The sequence below is a fragment of the Folsomia candida genome, unplaced genomic scaffold (assembly GCF_002217175.1).
Source record: "Folsomia candida strain VU population unplaced genomic scaffold, ASM221717v1 Fcan01_Sc035, whole genome shotgun sequence".
Taxonomy (NCBI): Eukaryota; Metazoa; Arthropoda; class Collembola; order Entomobryomorpha; family Isotomidae; genus Folsomia; species Folsomia candida.
The window spans coordinates 1,414,449-1,441,711 of record NW_019091227.1 but is presented as its reverse complement, the minus strand read 5'-3'; the positions used below and the strand labels follow the sequence as shown (position 1 = coordinate 1,441,711).

Sequence of the window (27,263 nt, the reverse complement as noted above, 5' to 3'; positions counted from 1 at the left end):
TTAGTTTTTAACAATTGTTGATGATTTTGTATAATTTTCGGATGGATGGCATGTTTCTTGACGTAGTAAATGACTTCTTCAAATTCAATCCTCGCCTTAAAATTTAGATTTTCAACGTCACCGCAGAGTGAAAACTGGGGAAGTGATCGTCTTAAAGTAATTTTTACACTCGTATTTGGCGGAAGAAACTTTGATTGGTTTGTGACAGAATGACTAATTCTTCCGATAATTTCAAAACTTTTATCTGTGGTTGCCAAGAGTCTTTTATCGAACAGAGCATTTGTAGTTTTTTTTTGATCTTTTACTTCGTCGAGATCCCAAAATTCCGAAAGAAGATATGATGATTTTGCTCCTTCGCTGTAGTTTAATAGAGTTTCTAAAAAATACTTGTAGCTATACAGATTTGAATTGGTTGTAATTGGAACATTGTTAATTTCTAGCTCACATGAAGAGAACAAAGAAGCAAAGAATGCTTCACACACTGTGATTTCATTTTTGGGATCAGCACTGTCATTCACGATCTTTGCACGGATATATAAAAATGAATTTTTCAAGTCAATGTAGTGAAACGAGCTAGAAGAAAGGACAAACTCGATCGGATTATCATTAGACTTGACGCTATAACTTGGATAAATAGGATAATGCTCTGAAGAAAGGATACCGATGTCCGTAGGGGGAATTTGTGTAAGATCAAGACATGAATTGTAGACAAGATCACTACCTTTGCAAAATTGATCAATGATTTTATAAGATGTGAAGAGTTTGGCGTCTGGCGAAACACTAAATGTTTATTACAAATATCTCGTAGCTTAAGTAGGGAGTTGGAAATTCCCAAAACATTAACGAAGAATTTTCATTTTTTTTGTTTCTTTTGCTTCCGATTCTTTAAGCCTGGTTTTCGAATCTTTTTTGAAGATTTGCTCACTTTTGTATTTTTTGCTTGAACCTTTCGTTTTTTTCCCGTTCCCATTTTTTTAGGGGTATATGATTTCCGTTTATTGGCTTGCTTGAAAGGCTTTAAATATGTAGAATTGCTTGCATGGAACCCACCACCTCCGGCACCGAGCGTTTGAGACATTTCGGATTTTTTTCCCTCTAGTCTGCAACCGTTTTTGTTGCAAATGAGCTTTCTCATTGTTTCTTAAAATGCAAAACAACAACTGTGGGGAATTCTAGAGTTTTTAAAATTTCATTTCTATCAGTTGCTAATGTAATTCTGATTGATTTCACTTGCCCGCTGCGTACAGGAAAATAGAAGACTGGATGGAATATTAAATGACGATCTGTATTTATAGTAGCGTCCGCGTTTGGTAAAATTCGTAAAATTGTCTTGAATGAGTCACCATAGATTTGTGACTCCATAACATCGCTCAAGATTAGTACCCTCGATTTCGATGAAATGCTTTGATTAGATTCTGTTGATGACGTCCAAATTTACAAGTTCAGATCAGTCTTTTGGTCTCGAAATACAAAATTTGAATCCAGCCCTAAAAGTTCGTTAATTGTCGACCCCATAGAAATTGTCATGTTCTTTTCCATGATATTTACCGTAAGAAAATTGTCGTCGATCATGGGAAGATATACTTTAATATTTTGAGCAGCAAATTCCAAAGCAATATTCTCAATCAAAATCTCTCTGCTGTACTCATCAGGCTCTTTCACAAAAAGTTTGTGGGTAATTATTTTACTAAACGTAATTTTTATGAGTGTGCTCATTGGTATTTTCTCAAAAACTTCATCAGATTGAACGTTTGGTGACGTATAAGTCCCAGGCATAAATGTGGTCTGGGAAAACCCCAAGAGCTCAGCTATTTATGGTTCAATTGTGACATAAAATTCGTTTAAAGGATCTGTCAACGTTAACACAGTATAAGGCCCACTTAAGGTTGTATAGGAATATTCCTTTGTCAAAGTTATTTTAGGATCTTGAGTCTGTCTGGCGTCTAGGTCAACTCCCCACGCGTCATAAAAGTTTACAAGTGTGTCTTGAGTTTTCGGGAATGAAATTATACTGTTTGACTGTTGTACAGCTAAAATTTCACCGTCAGTTGATGAGTTGAAGAATTTTAGCTGACTTGAAGGAGCTAACAAGACGGCGTCCGCTTCGCTAAAGAATATTTCCGAAACCCCCACCAAGTATTGATTTTTGAGGGAGTCAATTGGGCGTGCTAGGTAGTTGCAAAAGTTAGCTGGATTATTGTCACTATAATATTCCTTGCACAAGTCACTTTGTAGAGTCACAAAAAAATCTTCTGGTGAGTTGTCCATTATTTATCGTTATTATTAAGTCCGCTGACTTTGTTTAGCTGATGTTCTGTAAATGTCCCTTCTGTTCGTTTGTCTGTTTCGTTTGTCAAGTCAGTGAGGGAATAGAGCAAAACAGGCCTTGAGTCGTGATTTATATTCGAAATTTTAAATAATTCGTCGGTCCAGTTTGCTAAATAAGATTTTCTCCCTAGATCAATCTTCGTCTTCCCTATTCGAACAACGTCTCCAATTTTTAATTTACTACTGGGAGGGTTCATATCAATAATTTTATTATACATTCTGTCCCAAATTTCGCTCTCATCTTTAATAGTTACATTTGCTGGCGCCATTCCTACACTTGAATTGTAGCTATGATTCAAAGAGTATATTACTGAGTTTAAGTGCTTTAACCAATTTTTGGAATTGGTGTGAGTCATGATAGCATATAGCCTTTTTTCACATTCTTAACTGATAACTCTGAGTAAATCGCTTTCTTAGTTTTGTTAAATGTATGATATGTTTGAATTCCCAATGATTTTAAAAAGTCTTGAGTTTTTTTGCTCATCCAGCCAGATTCTTGGTCACCCCAGATTTTTCCAGGTTTTCTGCCCTTTGCCTTCTTCAAAAGCTGCTTGATACCTTCAATGATGGCGTTTGAATCTTTTTTTAGGGGAATTGCCTAGATAAATTTACTAAACAAGTCTTGAACAATTAATATATACTTGAAGAAAGAATTACTTCTAAAGTTTGGTAAAACGGCTAAATCCCACGTCCAATACTGGGCAATAGAATTGACCATTACTTTTCGAGTCGGGAAGTTTTTTCGTATCCCTTTGTGTATTGAATAGGTTTTTAAAGAATTTAAAACATCATTGACCACCCATTTGTTTTTATACTTTGAATTCCGGAGAAATGCCGTTAGAGAATTATAGCCGGCTGGTGATTTTGGAGAGAAATATGTTTTTATAATTTGTTTCCTGGTTTCTTCCATTTGAATTTGTCACTAAAAGATACCCAATTCTTGCACGATTGAGAATTTAATTCCTGATCCAACGGTCTCTATGTGGTCATATTTTACTAATGACAATAATTCACTTTCTTGTAACTTTTTATATGTGTCACTGGATATCAAATAAAATACTTTGGCCATATTAAATACAGGAGCAAATCACAGCCTCTTCGATGATTTTTTGTAATGCAATTGACAGAATATATTTCACTGCAGAATGGTTAAAAGTCAAAAAGGCTTTAGCATTTTTTAAACTCAAATTACGGTTTTTTAAAAAATATTTAAATAATGCCTTAAGCTTTGAAGTTTCCTTTTTATCAAATTTTTTGAAATTTACAATTATTTCTATAACACACTCAAGTTGCTCAACTGTGCAAGTTTGGAGGAGCTGCTTTCTTTTATTTGAACTGGCGTTTGTTAACTGAACCAGAAATTCTTGGTGTTCGCTTATATCTTCGAGAGTCATTCTGGAATATAGCACTTTAACACTGGTCACTCTCAATGAAAAAATTGCGGCACCTTAATTCTTCACTACCCGAAAAGTCGATGCATACAAAAGCAAATTTATCGTTTGCTTGGTCTTTCATACACTCTGAAATAAATGTTGAATTTCCAAAAACTTGAGAACTAATGTTATTTATTGGACGAATATCTCTCAGGTTTCGATATATTATTAAATGCGTAAGATTTAGAATTACAGATTTGAAATTGTTTGGAGTGTAGTTTTGGATCAAAATGGTCGTGCAACAATTTAAGTGGTGAGCTTTGACCGTGACAAAATGCCTGATAAACAAATTAGTTTTCCTATCTTCTTCCATAGAAGTTAAAAAATCATCATATATAATCCAATTTTATTTCTTTGGATCCAGTTTGCTTTCTACTTTGTAAATATCATTACATAATTCCAGCATTGGAACCTCACGAGAAATGTCAGTCAACTTTTGTTGAGGTTGACTGTATACGTATAAAATTTTATCAAACCGTTGATCAAATAATTTATCACGGTTACGGATCCAACTTATGACTCGTTCGGTCTTACCACTTCCGGTTTTCCCACAGATTAATATAATAAATGGCCAGGGTAACTCCAAGCTAACTTTTGTAAAATCTTGCATTGTTTTTCAGAAGTTGAGCTTTGAAAGGGTAACCACTTATTACTGTATCCTCGACAGACTCTAGCCGCGTAATGGATCGTAAAAGTTAATTTCCTTACTAATAAAGCTTTGCTTGTTCACAAATTATTACATAATCGGAGTCATCGATTGAAGGGGGTTCTCAGTAGTAGATATTCTTGCATCCCCAAATGCGTAGGTGTCTATCATATTTGGCAAAAGGTATCGACGCGGGTTTAACCACTTCAACCCTAGGAGACGAGTTTTTTCATACCTTTCACCCCTAGTAACCGCGAATTTTTACCTCCCTTGACCCCGAAATTTTTATCTACTGCATGACGTTAATTCCTGGGCCATGAATTAAAAAATGGTGTTCCCACCGGAATTATTCTGGACACTTTTTTATGAAAATTGATGTGAATAACCTTTCAAGAAGGGATTTTGAGTTATAATTTGCATTTTTGAGTTGTGGCGAACCACCAATGTTTATAGCCGAAAATAGCCAACACGCCGAATTTTAAAAATGATTGTAATTGCATGAAAAGTTAGACAAGCATGGAGTAATACTTGCATAATAGTACGTAAACTCGCAAATATTGATTATAGCGCCTAAAGCGCATTAGGAGCCGATTTTGGGCGGGAAAACCAAAAATCCTTACAATGACTTTAAATACACAGCAATGGCAATGAATAATTATCCCGTGAGAGGAAATTGCTCGAAAATAGACTATGGCGCATCTGGTGAATAGAAATCAATTTTAAGCGGGAAAATTAAATTCTACTAATTCCTGCAATCTCTTAATTTTTAATTTTCCCGCCCAAAAGATATTTCAGCGGCACCCGATACGTAATCATTAATTTTGACGTAGTTTACCCTACTGGCAAGATTATTTGTGGCCTATAATTAAATCCATGCAATGATGGAATTCAACCAACTTTTAGTTTTCTCGCCCAAAACGCCCGTTTGTGCTACATGCGAGCAAAACAATTTCTCTAATCTTATCGTAAAGCGTTGTTGAAATAAATCGGTGTCGAAATTTCCGTGCAAAAAACAGTTTTCACAACTCGGCGTGTTGGCTAGATATAGCCACTTGGCTATTAATTTATTTTGCATCCCTTTCTAATGTTATTTCCTAACAGAAAATTTATCTTCCCGCCTAAAGGGCGGGTTGTTGACTCATAACTCTTGCTTTGCTTTGCTTGGAGAGGCTATGACCTAATTTTTTCCGGATACGACACATAGTCGTAGACCGGTGTGAACGGAAAATACGCCACATAGTCGTATCCGTTGTCAAGGGTCAATACGACACATCGTCGTATTCCGGTGCCAAGGGAACTTACGCCACATGGTCGTACTCGGCGTAAAGGTCAAATACGCCACATAGTCGTTATAGGGGCGAAGTGGTTAATGAATGAAACTTGTACTCGCGACTGACAACGCTAAGGTTATATTTTTTTTGATTCGACTGCATATGATTGAAGAGTTAAGGCGCCCTCCCTGACTAGTGCATCTTCGTACATTTGATGATCAAGTTTATTTATAATTGTTGAACGTGGTATCCCACTAGCTTTCTTCACCAAATTGCATTTACATCGCGGATCAAACACTGCTGAGCAAAAGGCACACCTTCCCAACGGAATTGAATAACATTTAACTCGAAGCGAAATCACACTAATAGCATCCAGTGTCACAATTTTCCATTTTCCTCCTACGGATGCATTACGATCACTGTACAGAGGATGCCAGTTTGGCAGTGATGATAAGTCCAAGTGTTCTTCCATTCTACTTAATATTTTGTAAAATTGATTTTTTGGGTCCATAATGTGAACGCAAAGGCAATCCGTGTCGTAGAATGATAATTTAGTATTTTCAATTCCAAATTCAGATCTGATCAAATCCCACATTTTATAAAGACTTAGTTTCGCACGGTCCAGAGTCTGAATTGACATAATCATTGGGTATTTGTACATTGCCGTATTACGTTTCATTCTGAAAAGACATACCCCCTCCAGTCCGTTCAAAATTGTAAAGTCTTCAAATGTGTGTTTAGACAATAGTTTAATCATGTCTCCTGATGTAACACACACCTCAAAATCCACATAATCTTCAGCTGAGGACAGGCAAACGCCAAAAACTCTATTGATTATTCCTTTAAATAATAGGCTCCCAATTTCATCCCCCTCGAGAACAGCTTTTTTTCGGAGTTCAGATAACTTGTCCACAAATGGCTCCAGAATAGCAGCTTGTCGGAATTTTAAACACTTGCTGAGATTTGTAACCCTTAATCCAGATTCGAGAAAGTATTGGACTGCTTCCAAGCAGCAAGTGTAAGTTTTATCATACAGGTCGGCAACTAATTTTTTCCCAAATAATGATGCCTGATCTTCGCCGTTTAAACCAGTAGAATACAGGTGCTGAGTTGTGGATAAATCGGCATATTTGAGTTCTCTTTGGTAAGGGCAAGGAGGCATTGGACTCTGGAGTACGTGGAGATTTTCTGGATGGGAAATTTGCACCGCCACTATATAGTTCCACTCGCCATTACAATCAGTCATTAAATCAAATTTTGATAAATCATCTGGTGAAAGAAAAGAATAAGAGCCAACAGCTACTTTGCTTTTCATTTTTGAGGGATACTGAGAATTTTCGTCAATAATTAAAATATTACTCCTTGGCTTGAAGGGATTAAAATTGTCTAAGCGTTCACTATTGGCTATGACCGATTCGGTTGGTCCACCCCGTATTGCATTGTTTTTTAAATAAGTTATTATTTCTGGGTCCTTGATATATTGATATGATGCCTTTGTGTCAAAAAAGCAAGCATCGAATGAGTAGCCACTTAAGGAGTAACTATGAAATACCGACAGCTTGAAATGTTTCATTGCCATTTTGTTGAAGTCAAGAAATATATCAGCCGTTAAAAGTACCTGTGTTTTGAGTCCGTAGTTAAGTAGCTCCGTCGCATCTTTCATTTTAAAATTCCAAAAAACTGCCCCAGCCATTTGATACTCGCTTTCGGGTGGGCATTCATTAGTCACCGGGTTTTTAAATAGGTCATATTTTGGAAACCCATCATGAACTTGTTTATTAATAGCTCTTGATGGCATTGCTATTCGAAATAAAAATTGTGAAAAATACATTTCGTCCACCCCTGTATTTCGTAATACTTCATAAAGACAAGGGAATCGATAATGCAGATTATCCACAATTCCTTTTCTGTGTCGGTCTACCAGGTCGTACAAATCGTGATCCAACAATGTCCGGGTATCCAGACATCTCATTCCGTTAAATTTCAAGCTTATTATCGTTTCAGAATCCTTCATGATGACTTTAACATTCTTGGCGTAGCGTTTGTTGAAACTTTCTAATAAAAAATGAGATTCGTAGTTATTAATATTGTGTCCTAGTAGGATTGGAGTTGAATTGATTTGGATTAAAATGTTGCAATTATTACACGCCACATAACGCAATTGCCCAGTCCAGTGGGAATGATCGGCACATTTCTTGTTTTCTTCATTAAATCTGGTTCCACAAATTTCGCATTTCGTCGCAAGCATTAGACGTAAATTATCGTTGGGCTGTAAGCGAATTGGCACGTATGCCCTTTTTAGATAATCCTTGTAGTAAGATTTTAAATCAATTACTTTTTGTATAAAATGCTCAACAGGGTTTATCCCATCATACAGTAGCGTGTCGTCTAACAGATTAAACTGATTGATAACGCAAAGAAAATATGCTTTGATTTTAATGTTTGAAACAGGTGTGGTAAATTTCAAATTTTGGTTAGAAGTAGACACATTTGGAAGATTATTTTCGTTGTACCACAAGAATTTGAAAAAAATTTTTATTGGAATATCTTCTATCATTCTTAATTTCTTAAACACGTACTCGTCGTCTTCTGGAAATTTGATTTGTTTAGATTGATTTTGGTTGCGATGCGCAATGGCACATTTTTGGCTATGCTTTTCCATTGATGTCTTATAAATTCCAAAACAATATTCACAAACTTCAGTTCTTCGATAACCCCTCTTTCCTACAAATTTTGATAACGAAGGTATTGTGCAATAGTGATAATCATACTCCACGTCATCTTTCTTTAAATATACGCATCCTGGTTTGGCTAATCTCAAAAGCAAAAGGTCCACATGATTTGGGCGGATTTTCGGCGCCGGTCGTATAACAAATAATTTTTCTTCATAACCAAATACAGTCACAGAATATAGAGGGTTCTCAGCTTCAAATGCATCCATTTGACTAACTGCGGTAGCCCCCTCCATTGCTGAAAAGTTGATCTCGCCTGTTTTCTCATTTTTGGATAAAATAGCTTCATATGATTTCGGCTTTTCCCAATAGCGTCTGAGTTGAAGCTTTTGATTTTTATTCAGTACTCGTCCAGGTTGTCGCATAATCATTTGTAATTTAGGAGGAATTATTAAATGACGTTTCAGAGCACAAAGTAAAGAAAGTTGAAAACAGTTTTCTTTTCCTTTTGTGTGAATATTTATAATTTTCTTTCCCAGCTCTTTTGGATGCTGAATCCATCCTCTCGCACTGAATATTGTATATTTTCCAATTTTTAGGTTTACGTGATTTATACTATGTAATTTCCACCCACTTCCGTCTGCCCCATAAAGGCTTAACGAAGTTGTCAAGTAATCACCAGCAGCCAGAATTCTGGATAGGATTAAATCTGTATGACCGAACATCTGAAACGGACTCAAAATATTTAAAGTCTTATCGTTGCCTTTACTATCTTGCAGCGTCACGTTAACGTAAATCGCAGCTAAGACTGCTTTATGCATGTAAATGCAATATGAAAGTATATTTTCAAGATCATCATATATATAATCCAACGTGTCCGAAATACTTGCCAATGGTTTATCTAAAATCTGCTTGAATAACATGGCTACACCTCCATAGGCTGATTCAACGAGTTCAAATTTACCAGTTTCCAAGTCTTTAATTATAGGAGCTCCATGTCCAATTTTACTACCAGGACATTTGTGAAAACGTGGATATACATACGTTTTATAACATATCATGCAACAGTGGTTTAACTCTGCATGATTTTGAAAACTCGCATGTCTGTAAAAGAATTTGTGACAGGATGGAATTGGACATTCGAATTTCCGTAGCAAATTGCAAGAGCTTTTTATGTATGGGTTCCGATAAATTCTTATAATTGGCCTGAATGGATCAGGCAATTTTTTCTGACTCATCGTCAAAATCCCTCGAGTAGTAATGGTGTTGTAATGGCTTGGGTCCAAAAATTAAATGTGTAATGTTCAGCCTCTTGTATTCTTTCAAAATATTTCCAAACCCCTGAAAAAACTTTCGACTTTGAAATCGCTTTAAGCTGACCTCTTTATCTAATATCATCAAGTCGGATAAGGCACGAACTCGTGATAAGGCGACATAACTAATCCCTGAGCACATTTCATCATCATCCAAAAGTACACAACAGCATGGTAATGTAACTCCCTGCGATGAGTGGACGGATGACGCATAATTTAGGGTCAAGGGAAAATAATTAATTTTTACACACTCATTGGTTGCGTAATCCTTTACATATTGTTTCAACAGAGGTATAGGAATAAGGCCATTAATTGTATTTCCACGATACCTGGGGACAGATAGTAGAATAACGCTTGGTAATGGGAGGTCAGGGAGGTCAGGGTCATATATTATGCCTTCAACAGTACCTACACTTCCAGACACTAGTCGGTTTGCAACGTCAAAATTTCGTTTCACTTTTACTCTACATCCGATAGAAATTTCGTCACAATCATAATCTTCAAGTTTTGGCTCTTCAGGAAATTGTCTCAAGCTAATAATAGGATTTCCCAACTGCTTCAACGATGCCTGGTTTTTTAACCTTGTGAAAATATTCCTGGGGAAGATGAATAATCCTTTATCAAATCTTGTCAATTCCTCATTAGACAAAACCGATTCTCTGCGAGAATTTAATAAATCAACGTCGGCTTGTGTAACTTCTTTTCGCCTCAATCGCATCAACAATTCTTGAAAGGCTTCATCTCCATTCTGCCTCTGGTTGACTTGAAGGACAAATACGGGATGAAATGTGCGAAATAATTTTATTCCTTCTTTAGCAAAAGGGGGCACGTTTTTTGAATGAGACGTTAGTGACGTGGCACAAACACAATTCAATTGAAGAATGTCGCCGCTCACCACCACATGCAAACCACCAAAGCTTGTTTTGCAAAGTTTTGCAACCTGTAAAACAAGATTTAGGTAGTGAAATAAGGAGGCATTACAACAACTTATTTCATCAATAATAATAGCTGAATACTTTTTAAAATTATTTACAAGCTGTGGAGTTCTCTTAATTTTCTTTGCAAGTTTTGCATAATTGGAATTTTTATAATAACCGATTGGAAGGAGTGAATGTATTGTTTGTCCGCCAATCTCGGAAGATATTTTGCCAAACGCTGAGCAGAATAAGGGGGTGATATTATGATTTCTGAATATTTTGCCTATGCTTTTGATTGTCTCAGTTTTTCCACTGCCACTTAATCCTGTAAGATATGTCCTAATTAAAACATTATTTGACAGTGATACATCAATATATTTTAAAACTTGTTGTTGCTCCTCATTCGGAGTAAAATCGGGATGAACTTTTTCAAATACAAATTGCTCGGATTGCTTATTCTTAAAAAATTGCTGGAGCTGAAAAATTGAATATTGCTGTAGGATTTCAGAGGGACAAATTGTATGACGCAACAGACTGGCCATGATTGCACTTTCACTTTTTATCGAGTCACTTTATATTGGGCCAATGCGTACGAAAATAATGCCGTGTAGTGTATCACACTCAACTAGATTTGTATGTGCATGTTTAGTTTCTAATTCTTATATAAAAGTAGCAAGTCTGATTATATAAACCACAATGGGAACTGTGGAACAGAATAGCATAAAAATAGCATCTTTTCTTACTTAAACCACGCCCACTGGAAACGGGAACTGTGGAACTGAACGGCATAAAAAGAGAATCTTTTTTTACGTAAACCACACCCAAATAAATTTGTCTGGGAATGTGACGTTGTTCATGTATAAAAATACTATCACGTCTGCTTACGTGAACCACACCCAAATTAATTTGTCTGGAATGTGACGTTTTTCATGTATAAAAACTCTATCACCCATGCTTACATAAACCACACCCAAATAAATTTGTCTGAGAATGTGAGCAGAGAAAGATTTGAATCTAAAAATAACATTCGCAAACTTGGTTTAACAGAAATAATTTAAAGGGGTGTGTCCAGTGTATAAAATCCAGGAAAACTGGATATATAAGGCGAGAATTGGCATTCAGTGCAATGATAAAAAAGAATAAAGGGCAACCAATTTTGAAGCAGGAGATCGACCTTACACAATATTTGAAAAATAAAATTGTAAATTTTAAAAGCAAAATGCAAGATTCTCAAGCTTTTAGTGAAGTGGAGAATAGTGAAGAAATTCCTGAGCAGAATCCTGAGGAAGAGGAAAGTGAAGTTACACATTCTCCAGGAGTAATTGATAAAAAGTTGGCAAGAAAACAGCTCAAACGAAGAGTAATTATTTCATCCGATGAGAGTACGGATGAAGAGGAGGTAGTTACAAAGCGTATCACTTTTAACGATATTGCAAAATCTGTAAAGAAACAGCGCACGAGTGAGCAGAAGAAAAAATCCTATATTACATCTGAATACGATGAAGATTACAGAACATTATCGTTCTATGTCAATGCAAAGATTATTGGAGATATAAAAGTGAGACCATATTTTAATAAATTTAATTATATATGGTACGTGCATTTCTGCAAAGACAATGATAATAATATGAATCCCGAAATAACCCCGACATTTATGAAAGTCAGTGGAATGGAATTGCCTCATTTAATTAAAATTATTCAAAGGCAGTATGACGAATTTAAATCGCTGAAACAGACAGAAATCCCTCTAAAGTTAAAAAAATCTCCTTTTGGCAAAATTACAGACTATCGCCAACCCGAGTTTTGGGATAAATCTCATACGGACTATATCCCCTCCGGCTATATTGGTATAAGACAATTTATTACATTAGAAGGAGTAAGAAGTTTACGGTTGATTATGCCAAAACAAAATCAATCGTCTGCTGGATGTGGACGGAGTTTAACTCTGAGATGCGGATTGTGCAAGGAATTTTTAGCAACACTGAAAGAATATCAAGTCTATTTTGACACGAAGCCAAATGGTGAAGAAAGCGATTAAGGATTTTAAGAAACGTAGTTGATATTTTTATTAAATAGATATTTATTAGTCTGACATATAAGGTGGTTATACACTCACATTTGTGTATGGATTTGTTTATACTTGATGAGATCTAAATTAAGTAACTTTAATTTAAATGTAAAATTCTAAGAAAATAAACTTGTGTACGCATATACACATTACATGTTTTTCATTGACTATCCTTGTAAACTTACAAATATTTAGCAATTCGGTTACGTATTTTTATTAAAAAGTAATTTATTAGTCTGGATTTTAGGTAATACTTGCTAATGTTATAAATATAGTTATCTATTTGTTAGCAGTTAGTAGGAAACCGAAATTTAAATAAAAAAATTGTAAATGCTTTTTGGGCATGTATGTATCTGTTCCTTACTTTAATTGCATTGCTAAGTTGATAGAAGGCTCCACAAATATAATGTCATCGCCCAGTCGCAATTCAGATCACTTTCAATTTGATCAGAATAAGTTCATTGTGTTCAAATAACCCATCAAATCATGTGTCCTTTGGATATGGGAACAGAATCAGTTGAAGTGGTAAGCAAATTTCTGTGATATATATTATTATTTCCCCGAGTCGGAGCTTATGGAACCGTCGTGTCTGTCTGTTGGTCTGTTTAAATTTCAATACAAAGCTCATTGACGCTACAAATGGTTTCTCATGAAAGAATCCCATGTAAAATTGTAAAAATTCTACATCTGGCTCGGGCCATATCTGCAATGTTGGTTTTTAGTCATTAATGTTTAATCATAATTTCCATCCTGGAAAACAGATGGAAGCCGAACGTATCATCATCCCAGTAAATGATCTGGCGATAATGTTGACTAATACAACCGGTCAACATTCCCTCATAGTTTACAATAGGGAGTTACATCAGGTGCGACTAGAGAAGATTGAGGATGCACCACCCCCGCCGCATCAGATTGAGATTATCATGCAGTCTCCGTTGGAGGCAACGGAAGGACAAGCGGTTAATTCTGATGTCCGGGATCCTAACCTTACGACATCTGAAAGGTTACGTGTGTATATTAATTTACATGTATTTTTAATTACATTAACTTCTTAAGGACGAAGTACATACATGTGTGTAGTATTTTATTTTTGTTGAGGACGAAATGCACATATTTGTGTAATAGTTTTATCTACCTGGTGGCGTTGTAAACCCATATGGGTATCATATTATTTTCAATGAAGGATAAAATACACATATGTATGTACCTCATAAATTATCCTGGCATAAGAATTTCTCAGAAATAAGAGTATTTCTTCGGTATTTTTTTTAGAAAACTAGATGGTGAAAAGTTGATTTTTATGGATATTTATCTTCACAAATTTTGAGAATTTTCCCTATACCGACCTATGTTAAAACAGTGAATTTTTCGAGTTTTACTCCAAAAAACTCAAAACATGTTGGAATATATATTCCGCCGTTTATAGGAAATCACGAATATTTTAATTCTTGCTATCACGTGCACTCGCGAAATAGACATGTTACCCATGAGAAATTTTACTAATACATATATCAGTAGTATGAAATAATATGAAACAATAATTTATTTAATAATTTTACAGATGCCTGCCGAAGCAGACATCAAGAATTTCACGTCCGTCATTGAAGAATTAATATCCAAACTCGACTCTATCGTCGACCCGTCTGGACGCTCCAATGCGGATTACTCCCGATGGATAGAGGTCCACAAAAAGGTGGAATTTCTTGAGAAAGCTCTTGCAGCAGAATGCAGAAGAGCAGCCCACCTTGAGGACGAGATGGAAACAATTGATGAAGAGCACACTGAAGAATTACAATACTTGGACGAAGAGAGAAAAAAGGACCAAGAAGAAATCTCAAGTCTGGAGACAAAATTAAAGCAAATGGAAAATACTCAAGAAGAAAGAACAAAATTGGCAAAGGAATTAGACTTGTTAAAACTCAAATTTAGGACAAATTTGAATATATTTAAAAAATTACAACATCTCAATGCTATGGGCCTGGTTAATAGGCTACATGACGCATCAAAGGTAAGTGTTTCCAATTTTTTTTCGTACTTATAATTACGATTTTGTTGCAAAGCATGCTTGTTTTTTTTAGGATACTCTCTTCCTTACAACGTGTGTAAAACAACTGTCTTCAGCTCCGAATGAGATGCTGACGGTTCAGCCTCTGACCTCGTCAGTTGTGTCTGAAGCAATAAAGGAGGTACAGGAAGCCGCAGTCCAAGCAGCAGTCCAAGCATCCCCCCCACAAACGCCCCCGCCAGTAAACGAACGAAAAATAAAAAAAAGTAGTAATTTAGTAGTGATTTTATCGAAATGAGTCATTTGTAGAGTTCATATATACATGTAGAATTTAGTAGTGATTTTAGTAGTGATTTCTAATCATTTTAAGTTGATGATTGAAAATAAAAACAAATGATTTGATGGAAATGAGCAAATAAAAAAATAAATCGAAAAAATTTCATGCATTTATTGTAATAAAATTATCATAATTATTTATTGCTAGAACTTAACCTCTAAATCCAACACTCTGCAAATGCATTTGCTTAATTAACTTGTTGCATATATTTAAATGTTTTTGGCATAAAATATTGGCTTTCCGCTGAGTAACGAATCACATAATACATAATCAAATTTCCTCGATATGATATTATTAATAGTAGAAAGATCTCGATCATGAAAGAAATTATTCTTCTTAAGTAATTTAGTAATTCTGCATGCATATAATCCAATTTTGTCATAGGTGCTCCACATTTTCCGTTTTCTTGCTGCTACAACTGGAAAAGTCTAAGAAGTGACACAATAAGAATTGCATACGAATTTGTTCTCGTGGCTTTAGACGGAATTGGGATTGGTTGCATATAAACACTAATAAATACCGAAATCGTTAAATTGGTAGTTGTCGGGACGGAAGAGTTGAAACTTCCACTATGGTTGGAACCATTATTCCAATTCGCAGTATTATTGGTTTCTATAAATAAAATTTTAATAAACTTTACGTGTTATTTTTTTAACTATGGTGTGCATACCCCCAATTGTGATGCTCGTATTCAGCAACAGGAATGGATCAGTGGGCCGATGAATTAGCTCAGAGAAATGCGTAGTTGATTCCACCATTGGTAGGATTGTAGTCTCGATTGCCAGTTTTTCTGTGATGGTTTTATTTATGAATGAAAAACCGAGATTACGTAACAAAAACAATGTGTACAATACCGGCGACAGCAGTGTTTATTATTGTCTCCGTTGTGGTCTCTGTATTGTCTTGCTCGTGATCAACACTTGGTTGTGTGGGATGTAAGGTTTCCGGCAAATAAAAATTGGTCGTCATTATTTTGGTCTGTGGCAAAGTCGTGAAAGTAGGTAATGTTGAAGTATACAATTGATTTTCAGTTGTGGTGGAGGTTGAAGCCCGCTCTAAGAATGTCAAAATGTTAAAATAATGGAATAAATTGCGAAAAATGGCAGTGCATACCTGTTAAAACATTGTGCATTATCTCTTCTTTAACAATGATATTGTTTCCACTTTTAGAATGGTTATCAAATGCACTCGTCTGGGTGGTTGCTAAAAATTAAAAAACAACTTATTTATTCAGTAAAGAAACACTTTGTTCTCAGTATAAAGTGAAAACATGAAAATGAACCTACCAAACCTGTAAATTCTTTTACATGCAGCCGGATTTCGAAAGGTTGCCAAAATTCCAACCGGAATCTCGTCACGATGAAAACATTTCCGAGGACTTGAACTTGTTACTCCGTAAACGCAACCCACAATTTGAATGCATTGCACACAACTATCATGACGATAACATTCCGCATACGAATTTACGGTCTGCAGCACGACACAAATTAATATAAGCAAATTCATTGTCACTTTGTGTGTATCAATAAAACTAAGCAATAATCAATTCATTGTATGTGGAATAATAAATATCTTAAAGTAAATTTCTTTAGAATAAAACTGGGCGTAACTCGCTTGGAATGTCAAATGAAGTAGGCCAGCTTTTGCAAGCCATGTACATTTAATTAAGCTATTAAACTGTGAAACTTAACACGTCACGCATTTATAGGCCAGGTCACACCCACAAATAGTCCTGGAGCCGCTCATGCAGTCACCCCCACAGAAACTACACCTCCCCCTTCGCCCACCCCTTCTGCATCCTCCACCATTCAACCGTCATCGTCACCAACAAATTCCACTGCATCAACTTTTTTTGACGACAAGTCATCAGTTTTTAGCTTAAAACTAAAATTTAATGAAAGATCGTCATCTTGCCCACCTCGTGTATCAGTTCGGCGTGTAAAACCACACCCCAATGTAAAATGATTCACCAATATCAACTAATATGTGCATTTCCGATTTTTATATTGTCTCATTCATGGTCAATTTTGTCATATATAAATAAAAGCTCATGTATTTTGCTAATTATCATGCGTTATGCATCTCATTTTTACCTGCACCAGTTTCACCTTACCATCATTTCATAAGTACTGTGCACATTAACTCTTACTCTGTTCATAAAAATTTAATAAACAACATGTGTTTCGAATTTTCGAACAATTGCTCTGCTTGCTTAGCAAAAGACTGCATTTTTGTAGTTTTTGATACTGGTAAGATTTTTTGCATTGTTATATTTCATATTATTAATAACCATATGTAATTACATATTAACAAATACATATGTAACTACATACATAAATATTTATTCATTTAAGTATAGAATTGTATTCGCAAAGAATTAAAAGTGCAGATATTATTATGTCGTATGCAGAATATATTATGTATTTACATATGTACATATCATATTTTTTAATGCAGGTGCCAATTTATGCACTAAAATGAGGGATGATCTCGTGGGAGTTCTCAACTCGTGAAAGGTGGGGAGCGGCTCTGTATTGAACCGCCCACTACGTCCCAGAGTCCACCCACAATCATTGTCGATCGATCCTGGGGTCCTTCAGATTACGGTACGTAATTAGAAAGCCAGAAAAAGTCAATATTTTTTACATTATGATGATTTTCTTGCAGGCTTCTTTCTTACTTTGTTGGTTGGAATTGTGCTCTTTTTGCGATGTGTAATTCACAACCGGCAAAAAATTCGTCAATGGTGGATCGACCACACCCAGCAGGCGGAACCACGCCCAAATATGTGGGGATTCAGCCTCCCCCAACGTCGTCATCGTTCAAATGATGTCGAAATGCATGGAGAATTTTCCACACCACCAACATCCATGTAGTGCTTGCTCCATATAATTTACATAAATTATATAGTTTGCTGTGGTTTATTTTTTCATATATATTTCGGGTGTTTTTCACATCATAAATGTGCACTGTTGTGTCAATAAAAGTTGATTAATTTATATATGTACATGTATTTCTGGTATTTTTTTTATGGGTCAAAGGTCACGGCGCCGCGGTCACTGCGCTGGGGTTATCTGCAACCCCTGGGGGGGTCAGCCCCCAGCATCGCAAAACTCCATGCAAAAAAAGTTTGCATGCAAAAAATGCATGCATAAAATTTGCATGCTAAAAGTTGCATGCATTCGCTATAAAATCTATAAATAGAAAATGAGCGAGGGTTGCTATAATGTCCTTACTGACGGCGTAAACTGACATTGTTTGAATTTAAGCTTGAATTTAAGCGTAATTTTACAAAATTTACGCAGTTGGCAACAATTGGAGTTATTATACACATATTTCTGAGGAAAATTACATTACAAGTTTTTGTAAACTTACTCATTTTCAGCTCAAGGGCGTCTTTTTATTTTGAAAAAGTTAATAAAAATTTGTAACAAAATTTACGGATTTTGCACGTTACCAAAGACTGTTTGAATTGCCTCATTATTTTAGCGATTCGTAATTTGCAAAGTTTTTCGCAAATAACGTCCTGCTGGAAAGTCTCATACATGGAAATAGAAATTTATTTGCTAGTGCACCACTTGCAAATAAATTTCTATTTACAGGAAGCCGTTTAATGTATTACGGCGTTTTTGACCCGGTTAACAAGATTTTATATGAAACCTCGCCATTTAGTCAATAATTTATAAATTTGTTGAAAATGTTTTATATAAAAACAAAATACAATTTTAACCCCACGCATTTATGTCATTATTAGTTATTAATCATTAATTTAGAAAAAAAATCAAAAATTTAATAGATTGATTATAAATATAAACTATCAAAATAGCAAGTTACAAAAAAAAAACTCGTGAATTGTGTCGGTATTAACTATTAATATTTAATATTTTTCTATGCACGTTGGGTATACATATAATACCTTTTTATTAATTAACCAATTTTAGTTCTAATCCTAAATAGATGTGCAGAATGCGTGTGCAAATTTTTGCACAATTTTGCTTTGCTGAATTTCCTTATACGCAAAATCGCTTTTGATATATTCCCTGAAAAGTAGATTGTAAAATGGGACAGCAAAATTACATTAAATTTTGGTTTTATGATCAAACTCACGACAAACTGCGCAGATTTACATATTTACTATGCAAATCTGTCATATCAAATTAATTTCCCAAATTTTTTGGAATTTTTAAAATATCGTTTTCGCAGAAAGTCATGAAATTTTTTATTTACTCGGAAAATTATGGACATCTGTTTATAATTCATGACGTAAAGTTCTAAAAGGGTCGAGACGAGAACAATAACCTTGACGTGAGTACGCCCGATGTGAATTTATGAATAATTTCAAATTAATTTGCACTTGAACTAAACGTTTCTTTTTTTGATAAAGTAACATATTTTGTAAATGCAACGGCTCCATATAGCAAATATTCGGAGCCGTTACACAATTTTACGTGTGTTTAAATAGCTGTATAGATTGCAGATCCTGAAGTTCTTAAATTAAAGCGTTTACCGCACCGCATCAAAAATAATGACGCAATTGGAACAATGCTTGGTAACTTGAAAACATAAAATTCATCAAAATTTTAATAATATTTCTGAACAAAATTAGCTCACAAATATTTATAAACTTGCTCAGATCAAGGGCGTGTTTTCATTTCGTAAAAGTTTGCAAAAATTAAATACAACCCAAAGGAACTAGGAACTGAATCGCCAGAAGCTTTATACTTTTACAAAAATGCGACGTCGCACATGTAATTTGGATTTAATAATTACATTGTTAAAACATAACACATTAATAATTTTGGCATTTAACTCTTACAAATTTTAATTCTTCTTTGGAATTTATCGAGAAAGTCCACGCAGGCCTTGGTAACCTAGTAAAATCCGTAAATTCTGTAATATTTTACAAATATTTCCAAGCAAAATGAACTCTTAAATTTTTGTAAACTTACTCAGATCAAGGGCATCTTTTATTTTGTAAAAGTGACAAGTGTGCAAAATCATTTTTTTAATGTACACGTATTTTACAAAGTTACCAAGGCTTGCGTGAATTGTCCCAATATGTAAAACTGCAGTTTCAAAATTTCAAAACGCAAAAAAAAACAATTCTCATTCATAATATATATTTTTTAATCCAGCTGTACTGTTAAAAATCTAGTAGAGTCACATACATACTCCGTGCTGGTATTGATTTGGTAATAATTCCCAACCGGATTGGTAGTAAATGGTTCCTGAGTGGTAAATTTTTCATTACCACAACATTACTAAACGGTAATTTCCGTTAATACCTGGGCGGGTAGAGTCATGTACTCCGCCGGTAATGATTTAATACCGGTTTTCTAAGAGTGTGCCTAATGACATTTTAAAATTCTTTCACTCACTCCAGAGAACATTAGCCAAGTTTTTGCTTATTTTTGTTCCACTTCTTTAAATGACTTGGGTGCACAATCTGGGCGAGGAATGCATAACTCAGAAAAATACATTTCTCTCACTCACGCTAAAGTTTATTTTATTATTAGTGCAAAAAAAAGATTAGGTTGAGTTATTAGATGGCCGTGCAGAAAGGTTGGCATATGGATTTTTTCCTAATTTTTTTTGCACAATTTATTTTGTGTCGACTCCAAACCCCAAAAGAGATCGAGCACTATATAAGTAAGTTGGAATTCGTGTAATTGAAGAAATTGCGAGATTTTCAAAATCTAGGATAAATTTCTGAAAAAATTAATTACAAGATATTTTGACGTTATTCTATTTTGAATATTTTGATGCGAATAATTCATTGAAAATATTTTTCTTGGCGTCGAAACCCTTCTAATTCTTAAAAAATATCCAGAAAACGAACGCTAATGGGACAAATTTTCGGGAAATGCATGCATTGGAATCTTGTAAGATTTGATGTAATTTTCTAAAATAATTGTACTAATAATATAAAAAGACGTCCTTGATCTGAGCAAGTTTACAAAAATTTGTGAACCAATTTTCCTCAGAAATAGTTTCGTAAAATATGATCATTTATCAAATTTCTATAGAAATTTGATAAATGATCATATAATTTCTGTAAAATTATATATAATTTTACAGAAATTATGGATTTTTCAATTGAATACGGAATACGTAAATAGCCTCAGTATTTCGAACTGTAAATTTTGTAAAATTACCTAACAATCTTTACATAGATTCTGAAAATAAGTTCATGAAACATTTTAAAGCTAATTTTCCTTAAAAATCTACAAATTTACCGTTACGCAGAATTTGTTTAGTTTCATGAATTTGCTATCATGCCAAGTTTACAACTTTAATTTCGGCGGTGGGTCAAAGTTGTGGCGACATTTTTCGTGAATTTTGTCATTATAATCGAAAACTTGCACGGCTAGTTTTATGAAAATATTTTGTAAAAATTAGCATTTTACAATTTCACTGCATACGATTTGCGTAGATATTTGTAACCCATATAAAAATGAATGTCGGGTTTCGTCAAGGTTTTGGCGACATCCTTTCTGTCCTCCACCCGTTACGGGATGCGTGCCCGGACTTGAAAATCTGAATGTGCATGTGTCGTGCTTGATTCAATGTGCAACTGCAAGATGAGAAAGATTGCGCGAGGTGTGGGTTTCTTGACGTGACGCGCAGTTGGCTAATTTCGTTAATCATGCTTAGTTTATGAAGTCACGCTTTATTGAAATTGCATTGCGACCAGAGTAGTTCACGCCAATGTTTTTGTGAACTGCGTAAAATTCTGAGAAGGGTTCGGATTAAAGATGATTACGCCCTTAATAAATAATTTGGTAGAGTCATATGGTAGCGATTTGTGTTGCGATGTAGTTCACTCTTTTTGTAAAGTGTGTAAACTCGTGACGATAACACAATTAATTTGGGGTAAACACATTGGTAAGAATTTAGCAATTTAGATTAACATTGATAGCTTTGCAAGTTTTCTTTTAAATACGTGCCAAAGTTAGTAATACAGCGATTCACGTAGATGTTGATGTTTGTAACCCATTGTAAAATGTGAGTAAATTTTGTAAGACATTTTTCAAATTTTAGAAAATTTGATAAATTTTGAGTAAGTTTATGATACGTTTGTAATTTGATGCTTTATATATTTCTTATAAAGGTTATAAATTTTGAGATTTACTGCATTACCAATACCTGAGTAAGTCGTGTATAGAGAAATTGTAAATTTTCAATTTTTATAAAATGTATTCATAGAAATAGACACTGTAAGTTTTCAAGTAAGTGAGGTAATTCTGGCAAAAAATGCAAAATCTGTAAAGTTTGCAATAGAAGCTCTACCTAATTCGTACTTAATACGGTTTTCTAAAAAATAGAATACTTACATTTTGACTTGTAAATTTACCAATAAATACATTTCATGGAGAAATTCTTACATAATGAGGCAATTCATGCAATCTTTTGTAACTTCGTAAAATCCGTAAACTTCCAACTGTACAAAATTTTGCAAATATTTCAAAGGAAAATTAGCCTACAAAATTTTGCAAACTTGCTCAGATCAAGGGCGTCTCTTTATTTTGTAAAAGTTTGTAAAAGTATGTTGCAAAATGTACGGATTTTATGAAGTTACCAAGGAGGATTGCCTGAATTGTCTCATTGTACAAACAAACTTCGTAACATCTAATGTTTTAACATATCCAAATAAAATATTAGTTACGATTGACAATTCAATTGCACGTAATTTAGTTTATCACATAATTTATTAATTTCTTATAACATTGCCAATTTAATTATTAGTATTTATCGAGAAGTATATATTTTAATTCTGCCAATTGTCGCGAATCCGTTGAGAAGCAGAAGGATACGTCGTCCACCTTGATGATAGCTTGCAACTCGTCCAATACACCGGTTTTTGGACCCTAATTTTTTTTTATAAATTTGTATTCCGCAAAATTATCTCCATTTTTAATTTTCGCCATTATTTAATGAGTCAATTAACAAGTAACATTGTAAAATTCATAAATTCTGGAAACTTGCAAACTTTTACAAATATATCGGAGGAGAAATTGCTCCCAAATTTTTGTAAATTTGCTCAAATCAAAGGCGTCTCTTTATTTTGTATCAGTTTGTAAAATCATTTTACGAAAATTAACGGATTTTCCAAAGTTTGTAAGGGCTATTTGAATTGCGTCAATATCTGTAGTTGAACTATATCTAATATACTGTTAAACAGTTTAAAAATCTGCGATACTTTAAACGGCGCTCTACAATTGCAAAAAATCCTGCATGAGGGTTTCTACCAGGATTTTTTTTTGCAATGCGGAGAACCTTGTGAATTATGGATCGCCAAAACAATGAAGTGAATTATTAGCGTGCAATTATTTTATGAAATTACCCTTTCCTGCTTGCATTTCCTCATTATTTTTGCGATTAATAATTTACAAGGTTTTCTACATTTGCAAAAAAACATCCTGGTAGAAAGTCTCACGATTTTTTCAATTTCTGAACGCCAACGCCAATAAAAGTATCGCCGAGTTTTTAAATTGTTTAACAAAATTTTAGATTCAATATGTCGCTCGGCCAACAAAATAATGTTTAATGGTAGTAATTTAATGGTGCACTTGTGTCCAGGTCTTGAATTTGAGTTTTTGTGTCTCAACTTTCCCTTCTTTTATGGCTTCAAACGGCGATTTTGAAACTTGTTCATCGCTGTGCATTTTTTAAAAAATGCTGATTTTATTGCATCCAAAAATAAATAATTTTTAAGTTTGCAAAGTTAGAAGATTAGAATTCTGATTTTTTTCTTCCATGAGAAAATATTTAATTTTTAATTACTACGTTGCATCTATTTTAAATTTATATTCTCATAGAAGGAAAAAATCAAAATTGTAACATCCTAACTTTGTAAACCTAAAAATCTATAATAAAGTCTCAATTTTCTAAAAAATTCACGGAGCTGAACAGTTTTCATAATAGAAATTTGAATACATGGAAAAAGGGAAAGTTGAGACAAAAATTCATACTCAAAACCCTCATAAAATACCACGTTAAAAAAATTTTAATGCCTGCAAATCGTAAATTTTCCACTTACATCCAGCTTGTAGCCCATGCTGTAGCACTTATTCGCCTCCATGGTGAAGGGCTTGTCGAAATCGACGTAAAATATTTCCCGTTTTTTGGCATACACTTCAAATTTCCCGGTTTCAAGGATGGTTTTCCAGTCGGGAACCGTTTCAATGATAATGCTGACCCTGAAGGACCCATCGGCCAGGTAGGGACCCAAGAAGCCAAGTCCGGTTAGAGCGATGCGTCGATTAACTGTTGTCCTGGAAAATATTCATTCACGCAGTCTTTGGTAACTTTGTAAAATGAGCAAATTTTGTTAAATTGTTAAAAACTTGTACAAAATAAACTTAATCTGAGCAAATTTGCACAAATTTGTAACCAAATTTTCCTCAGAAATGTGAGCAAGAGTTTGCAGAATTTACGGATTTTAAAATGGGGCCATTCACGTCAAACTTCGTAACCACGTAAAATTTATGATCAGCTTACGAACCAAAAACATGCCATTTTATTTTATTTTCTGGTTTCTTTTCTGGTTTTGCACTTCGTAAGCAAAAATACCTTCTATATTTTCGAAAGTTTCGTCAAAACTTCGTAAATTTACATGGTTACAGACTTACGAATTCTATTTAATTTATATGTAAACGACGGCGTTGACCAACTTGAAGGTCACAAGGATGTATTTGCTGATGATATTTCGTCATTAGTGTCCCATAAAAACTTTGACACAATTCAAAAAATAGCAATTGAAAGGATTGAAATCCTGCATGCATGGTGTAACTTAAACTGCATGAAAATAAACTGGACAAAGTCCCATTTTATGATTTTTAGAAATAGTCGCACGAAAAAAATACCCCATTTGGATTCAATAAAAACGGTAAATTTTGAAATAACCAGGGTCTCTGAATTTAAATATTTAGGGGTCTGGTTAGATGAGGAGTTAAGGTTCGACGTGCATGCAGATAAAATTATTAACAAAATTACACCTCGTATTCATTATCTGCTGAAACTCAAAAGGAAAATTCCTACCGATAAGTTTCATCTAATCTTCAACGCAATTGTAATGTCTTGTCTTGAATATGGTATTCAAATATGGGCTGGATCTTCCAGTACCACTTTAACACGCGTCCAAAAAGTCGTAAATAACTGTCTCAGATCTTGGGTTTCTCCACGTATTATTAACATAAATGTATTATATGAAATGTTTAATTTAGTTAAGTTAGATGAGTAACCAAACTACTATCTTTCCCTTTTTGCTAAAAGTTTTACAAATGATTATAAAATATATATTCCTAAATTACTTCAAAATTTTGTTACTATTCATGGATCGGTTCATGAAACAAGGTCCACAAATTGTTTCGTTATTCCACCACACAAAACTGTGCTCTTTGAAAAAAGTGTTAAATATAGGTAATAAAATTTTGGAATGAACTACCAAATGAAATTAAAGATGAAAAAAATCTTGATGTCTTCAAATTCAAGTTGACGGCGTATATTTTAAAAAGGAGATGTTAATCTTAAGCTTGAAATTAAATATACTACTAATTACGTATTTAGTTAAATGTCAATGGTTGGAAATCAGCATGTTATCACGTTGTTACCTTTTGACAATAAAGACTTATTATTATTACTTACGAAAGTTGACGTGAAATGCGCCACTGATCTGTAAGTAACTTGATTTTCCTTTGTAACCTTTCAAAATTGGTAGACTTCGACGTCAAAAATCAATTATGATAAATATTTTAAACCGTAACAGTTAAATATTAGATTAAGTCTTCCAAAAAATACCTATGTTAAATACGTGGGACGAACGAATGAATGAATTATTCATTGAATGAACGAAGAATATGAATGAATGATTCAAATTGAATTTCGAAGTGAAGGAATTTGGAATGAAGGAACAAAAATTGAACAAGTATGACCTAAAATAAAAAATTTACTAGATTTCGCAAAAAAATCTTGCCAATTCGTAAAATATTTCATAAATGAAGTGCACCCAAAATGTACATTGATTTTCTTCAATTTTACTTACCAGACGCGATACGTGACTCCATCAAATCGTTGATAATCATTTTTCATTTTCACTTTCTCGATCCCTCGTGCGACGGTTTTTTCCTTAAAATTTTTTAAAATTTCGTTATTCATGACTTACGCAAAAAATTGGCTGGGTTGAATTGAAATGAAAGCTGGTTGAGGAATGGGGATGTATAGTCACCAACGCAACGTTTTTAATTATATAAAAAAAAAGGTCGTCTTTATTGATTCCCAATTTTAGCCATTACATTTGAATTACAAGTGAACCAAACCTCACATAAGTGAGAAATAGATGGTCACAGGTTCCTAACTATGGTGCCCGTAGTGCAATGGACACCGCACAGACCTGTGCAACAAGTCAGAGAGGAAAACCACAAGGGAAAAAACTCTCTGCCAGTACTGGGAATTGAACCCAGAACCTCCATTCGGCTTGAAGCACAGTGTGATGACCACTCGGCCACCACTGCCTGCCTTAAATGCGTGCAATAAAGAATTGGACAAATCCCGATATTTATTTAGCACTAATAAATTATCGTGTGACTACACTCTAAATAATACGGTAACAGCCATTACCGTGTGATAATCATGCACTCTTAGAAATCCAGTATTAAAATAATACCGAGCGGTATTCATATAAATATGACTCTACCAAACTGGTAAAATAAAAGCTATAGTAATAACCCGTTATTAAAGTTTTGTCATATCGGTAGCAAATTTTTACGGGCGGGTATAATGTTAATACCAAACGGTAGCGCCTTTAATACCGAGAAATCAAGATCTGCCTGACTATGCCAGATTTCTAGAAGCGTGTGTGATTTTACCGCAATAGTAATCCATTTTTGATCTTATAGTTAACTCATTCGCAATATTTTTTTAACTCCTCGGTTGCACTAATTACCAGGGTGATAACAAGTTGACTACTCGGTAACAAATTAGCATCATGGTGGTAGAGTCACCGCCTTTTAATGCTATCGCTACCGAATTATTTAGAGTGTACGCTTGCTCACCTAGTTCATGAAATTGTTTATCTTGCTTCCTGTGATTACATGGATAATTTGCTGATATCACAAGCTGGAAACGTTCAAAACGTGTCATAAGCCCAATCAAATTGAGACAATTACGTACATATTTATTTATCATGAACTTGCATCGTTTCAGCGAATCAAAAGAACAACTTGTAAATTATGCGTCATGCTAATTACTTATCTTTGTGGTTGGTTATCATGA

At 34.4% G+C, this 27,263-nt stretch overlaps 4 protein-coding genes across 4 annotated transcripts; 1 reads left to right on the top strand and 3 right to left on the bottom strand.

The window, feature by feature from the left end:
- Positions 1–5,814: 5,814 nt before the first annotated feature.
- LOC110860869 lies at positions 5,815–9,411 on the bottom strand. The gene has a single exon (XM_022109983.1). The coding sequence runs from the start codon at positions 9,409–9,411 to the stop codon at positions 5,815–5,817; it is 3,597 nt and encodes a 1,198-aa protein (XP_021965675.1).
- A 3,662-nt stretch (positions 9,412–13,073) lies between these two features.
- Positions 13,074–14,951, top strand: LOC118439402. The gene is made up of 4 exons (XM_035860680.1): positions 13,074–13,173; positions 13,410–13,652; positions 14,210–14,656; positions 14,727–14,951. Exons 1-4 carry the CDS (start codon positions 13,135–13,137, stop codon positions 14,949–14,951), a joined length of 954 nt encoding a protein of 317 aa, XP_035716573.1. The 5' UTR covers positions 13,074–13,134.
- Positions 14,952–15,150: 199 nt separating this feature from the next.
- Positions 15,151–16,031, bottom strand: LOC110860913. The gene is made up of 4 exons (XM_035860711.1): positions 15,845–16,031; positions 15,661–15,780; positions 15,511–15,602; positions 15,151–15,418 (listed from the first exon to the last, which is right to left on the bottom strand). Exons 1-4 carry the CDS (start codon positions 15,957–15,959, stop codon positions 15,200–15,202), a joined length of 546 nt encoding a protein of 181 aa, XP_035716604.1. The 5' UTR covers positions 15,960–16,031; the 3' UTR covers positions 15,151–15,199.
- A 6,674-nt stretch (positions 16,032–22,705) lies between these two features.
- LOC110860868 lies at positions 22,706–26,081 on the bottom strand. The gene is made up of 3 exons (XM_035860679.1): positions 26,035–26,081; positions 24,031–24,265; positions 22,706–22,858 (listed from the first exon to the last, which is right to left on the bottom strand). Exons 1-3 carry the CDS (start codon positions 26,079–26,081, stop codon positions 22,733–22,735), a joined length of 408 nt encoding a protein of 135 aa, XP_035716572.1. The 3' UTR covers positions 22,706–22,732.
- Between the last annotated feature and the right edge of the window lie 1,182 nt (positions 26,082–27,263).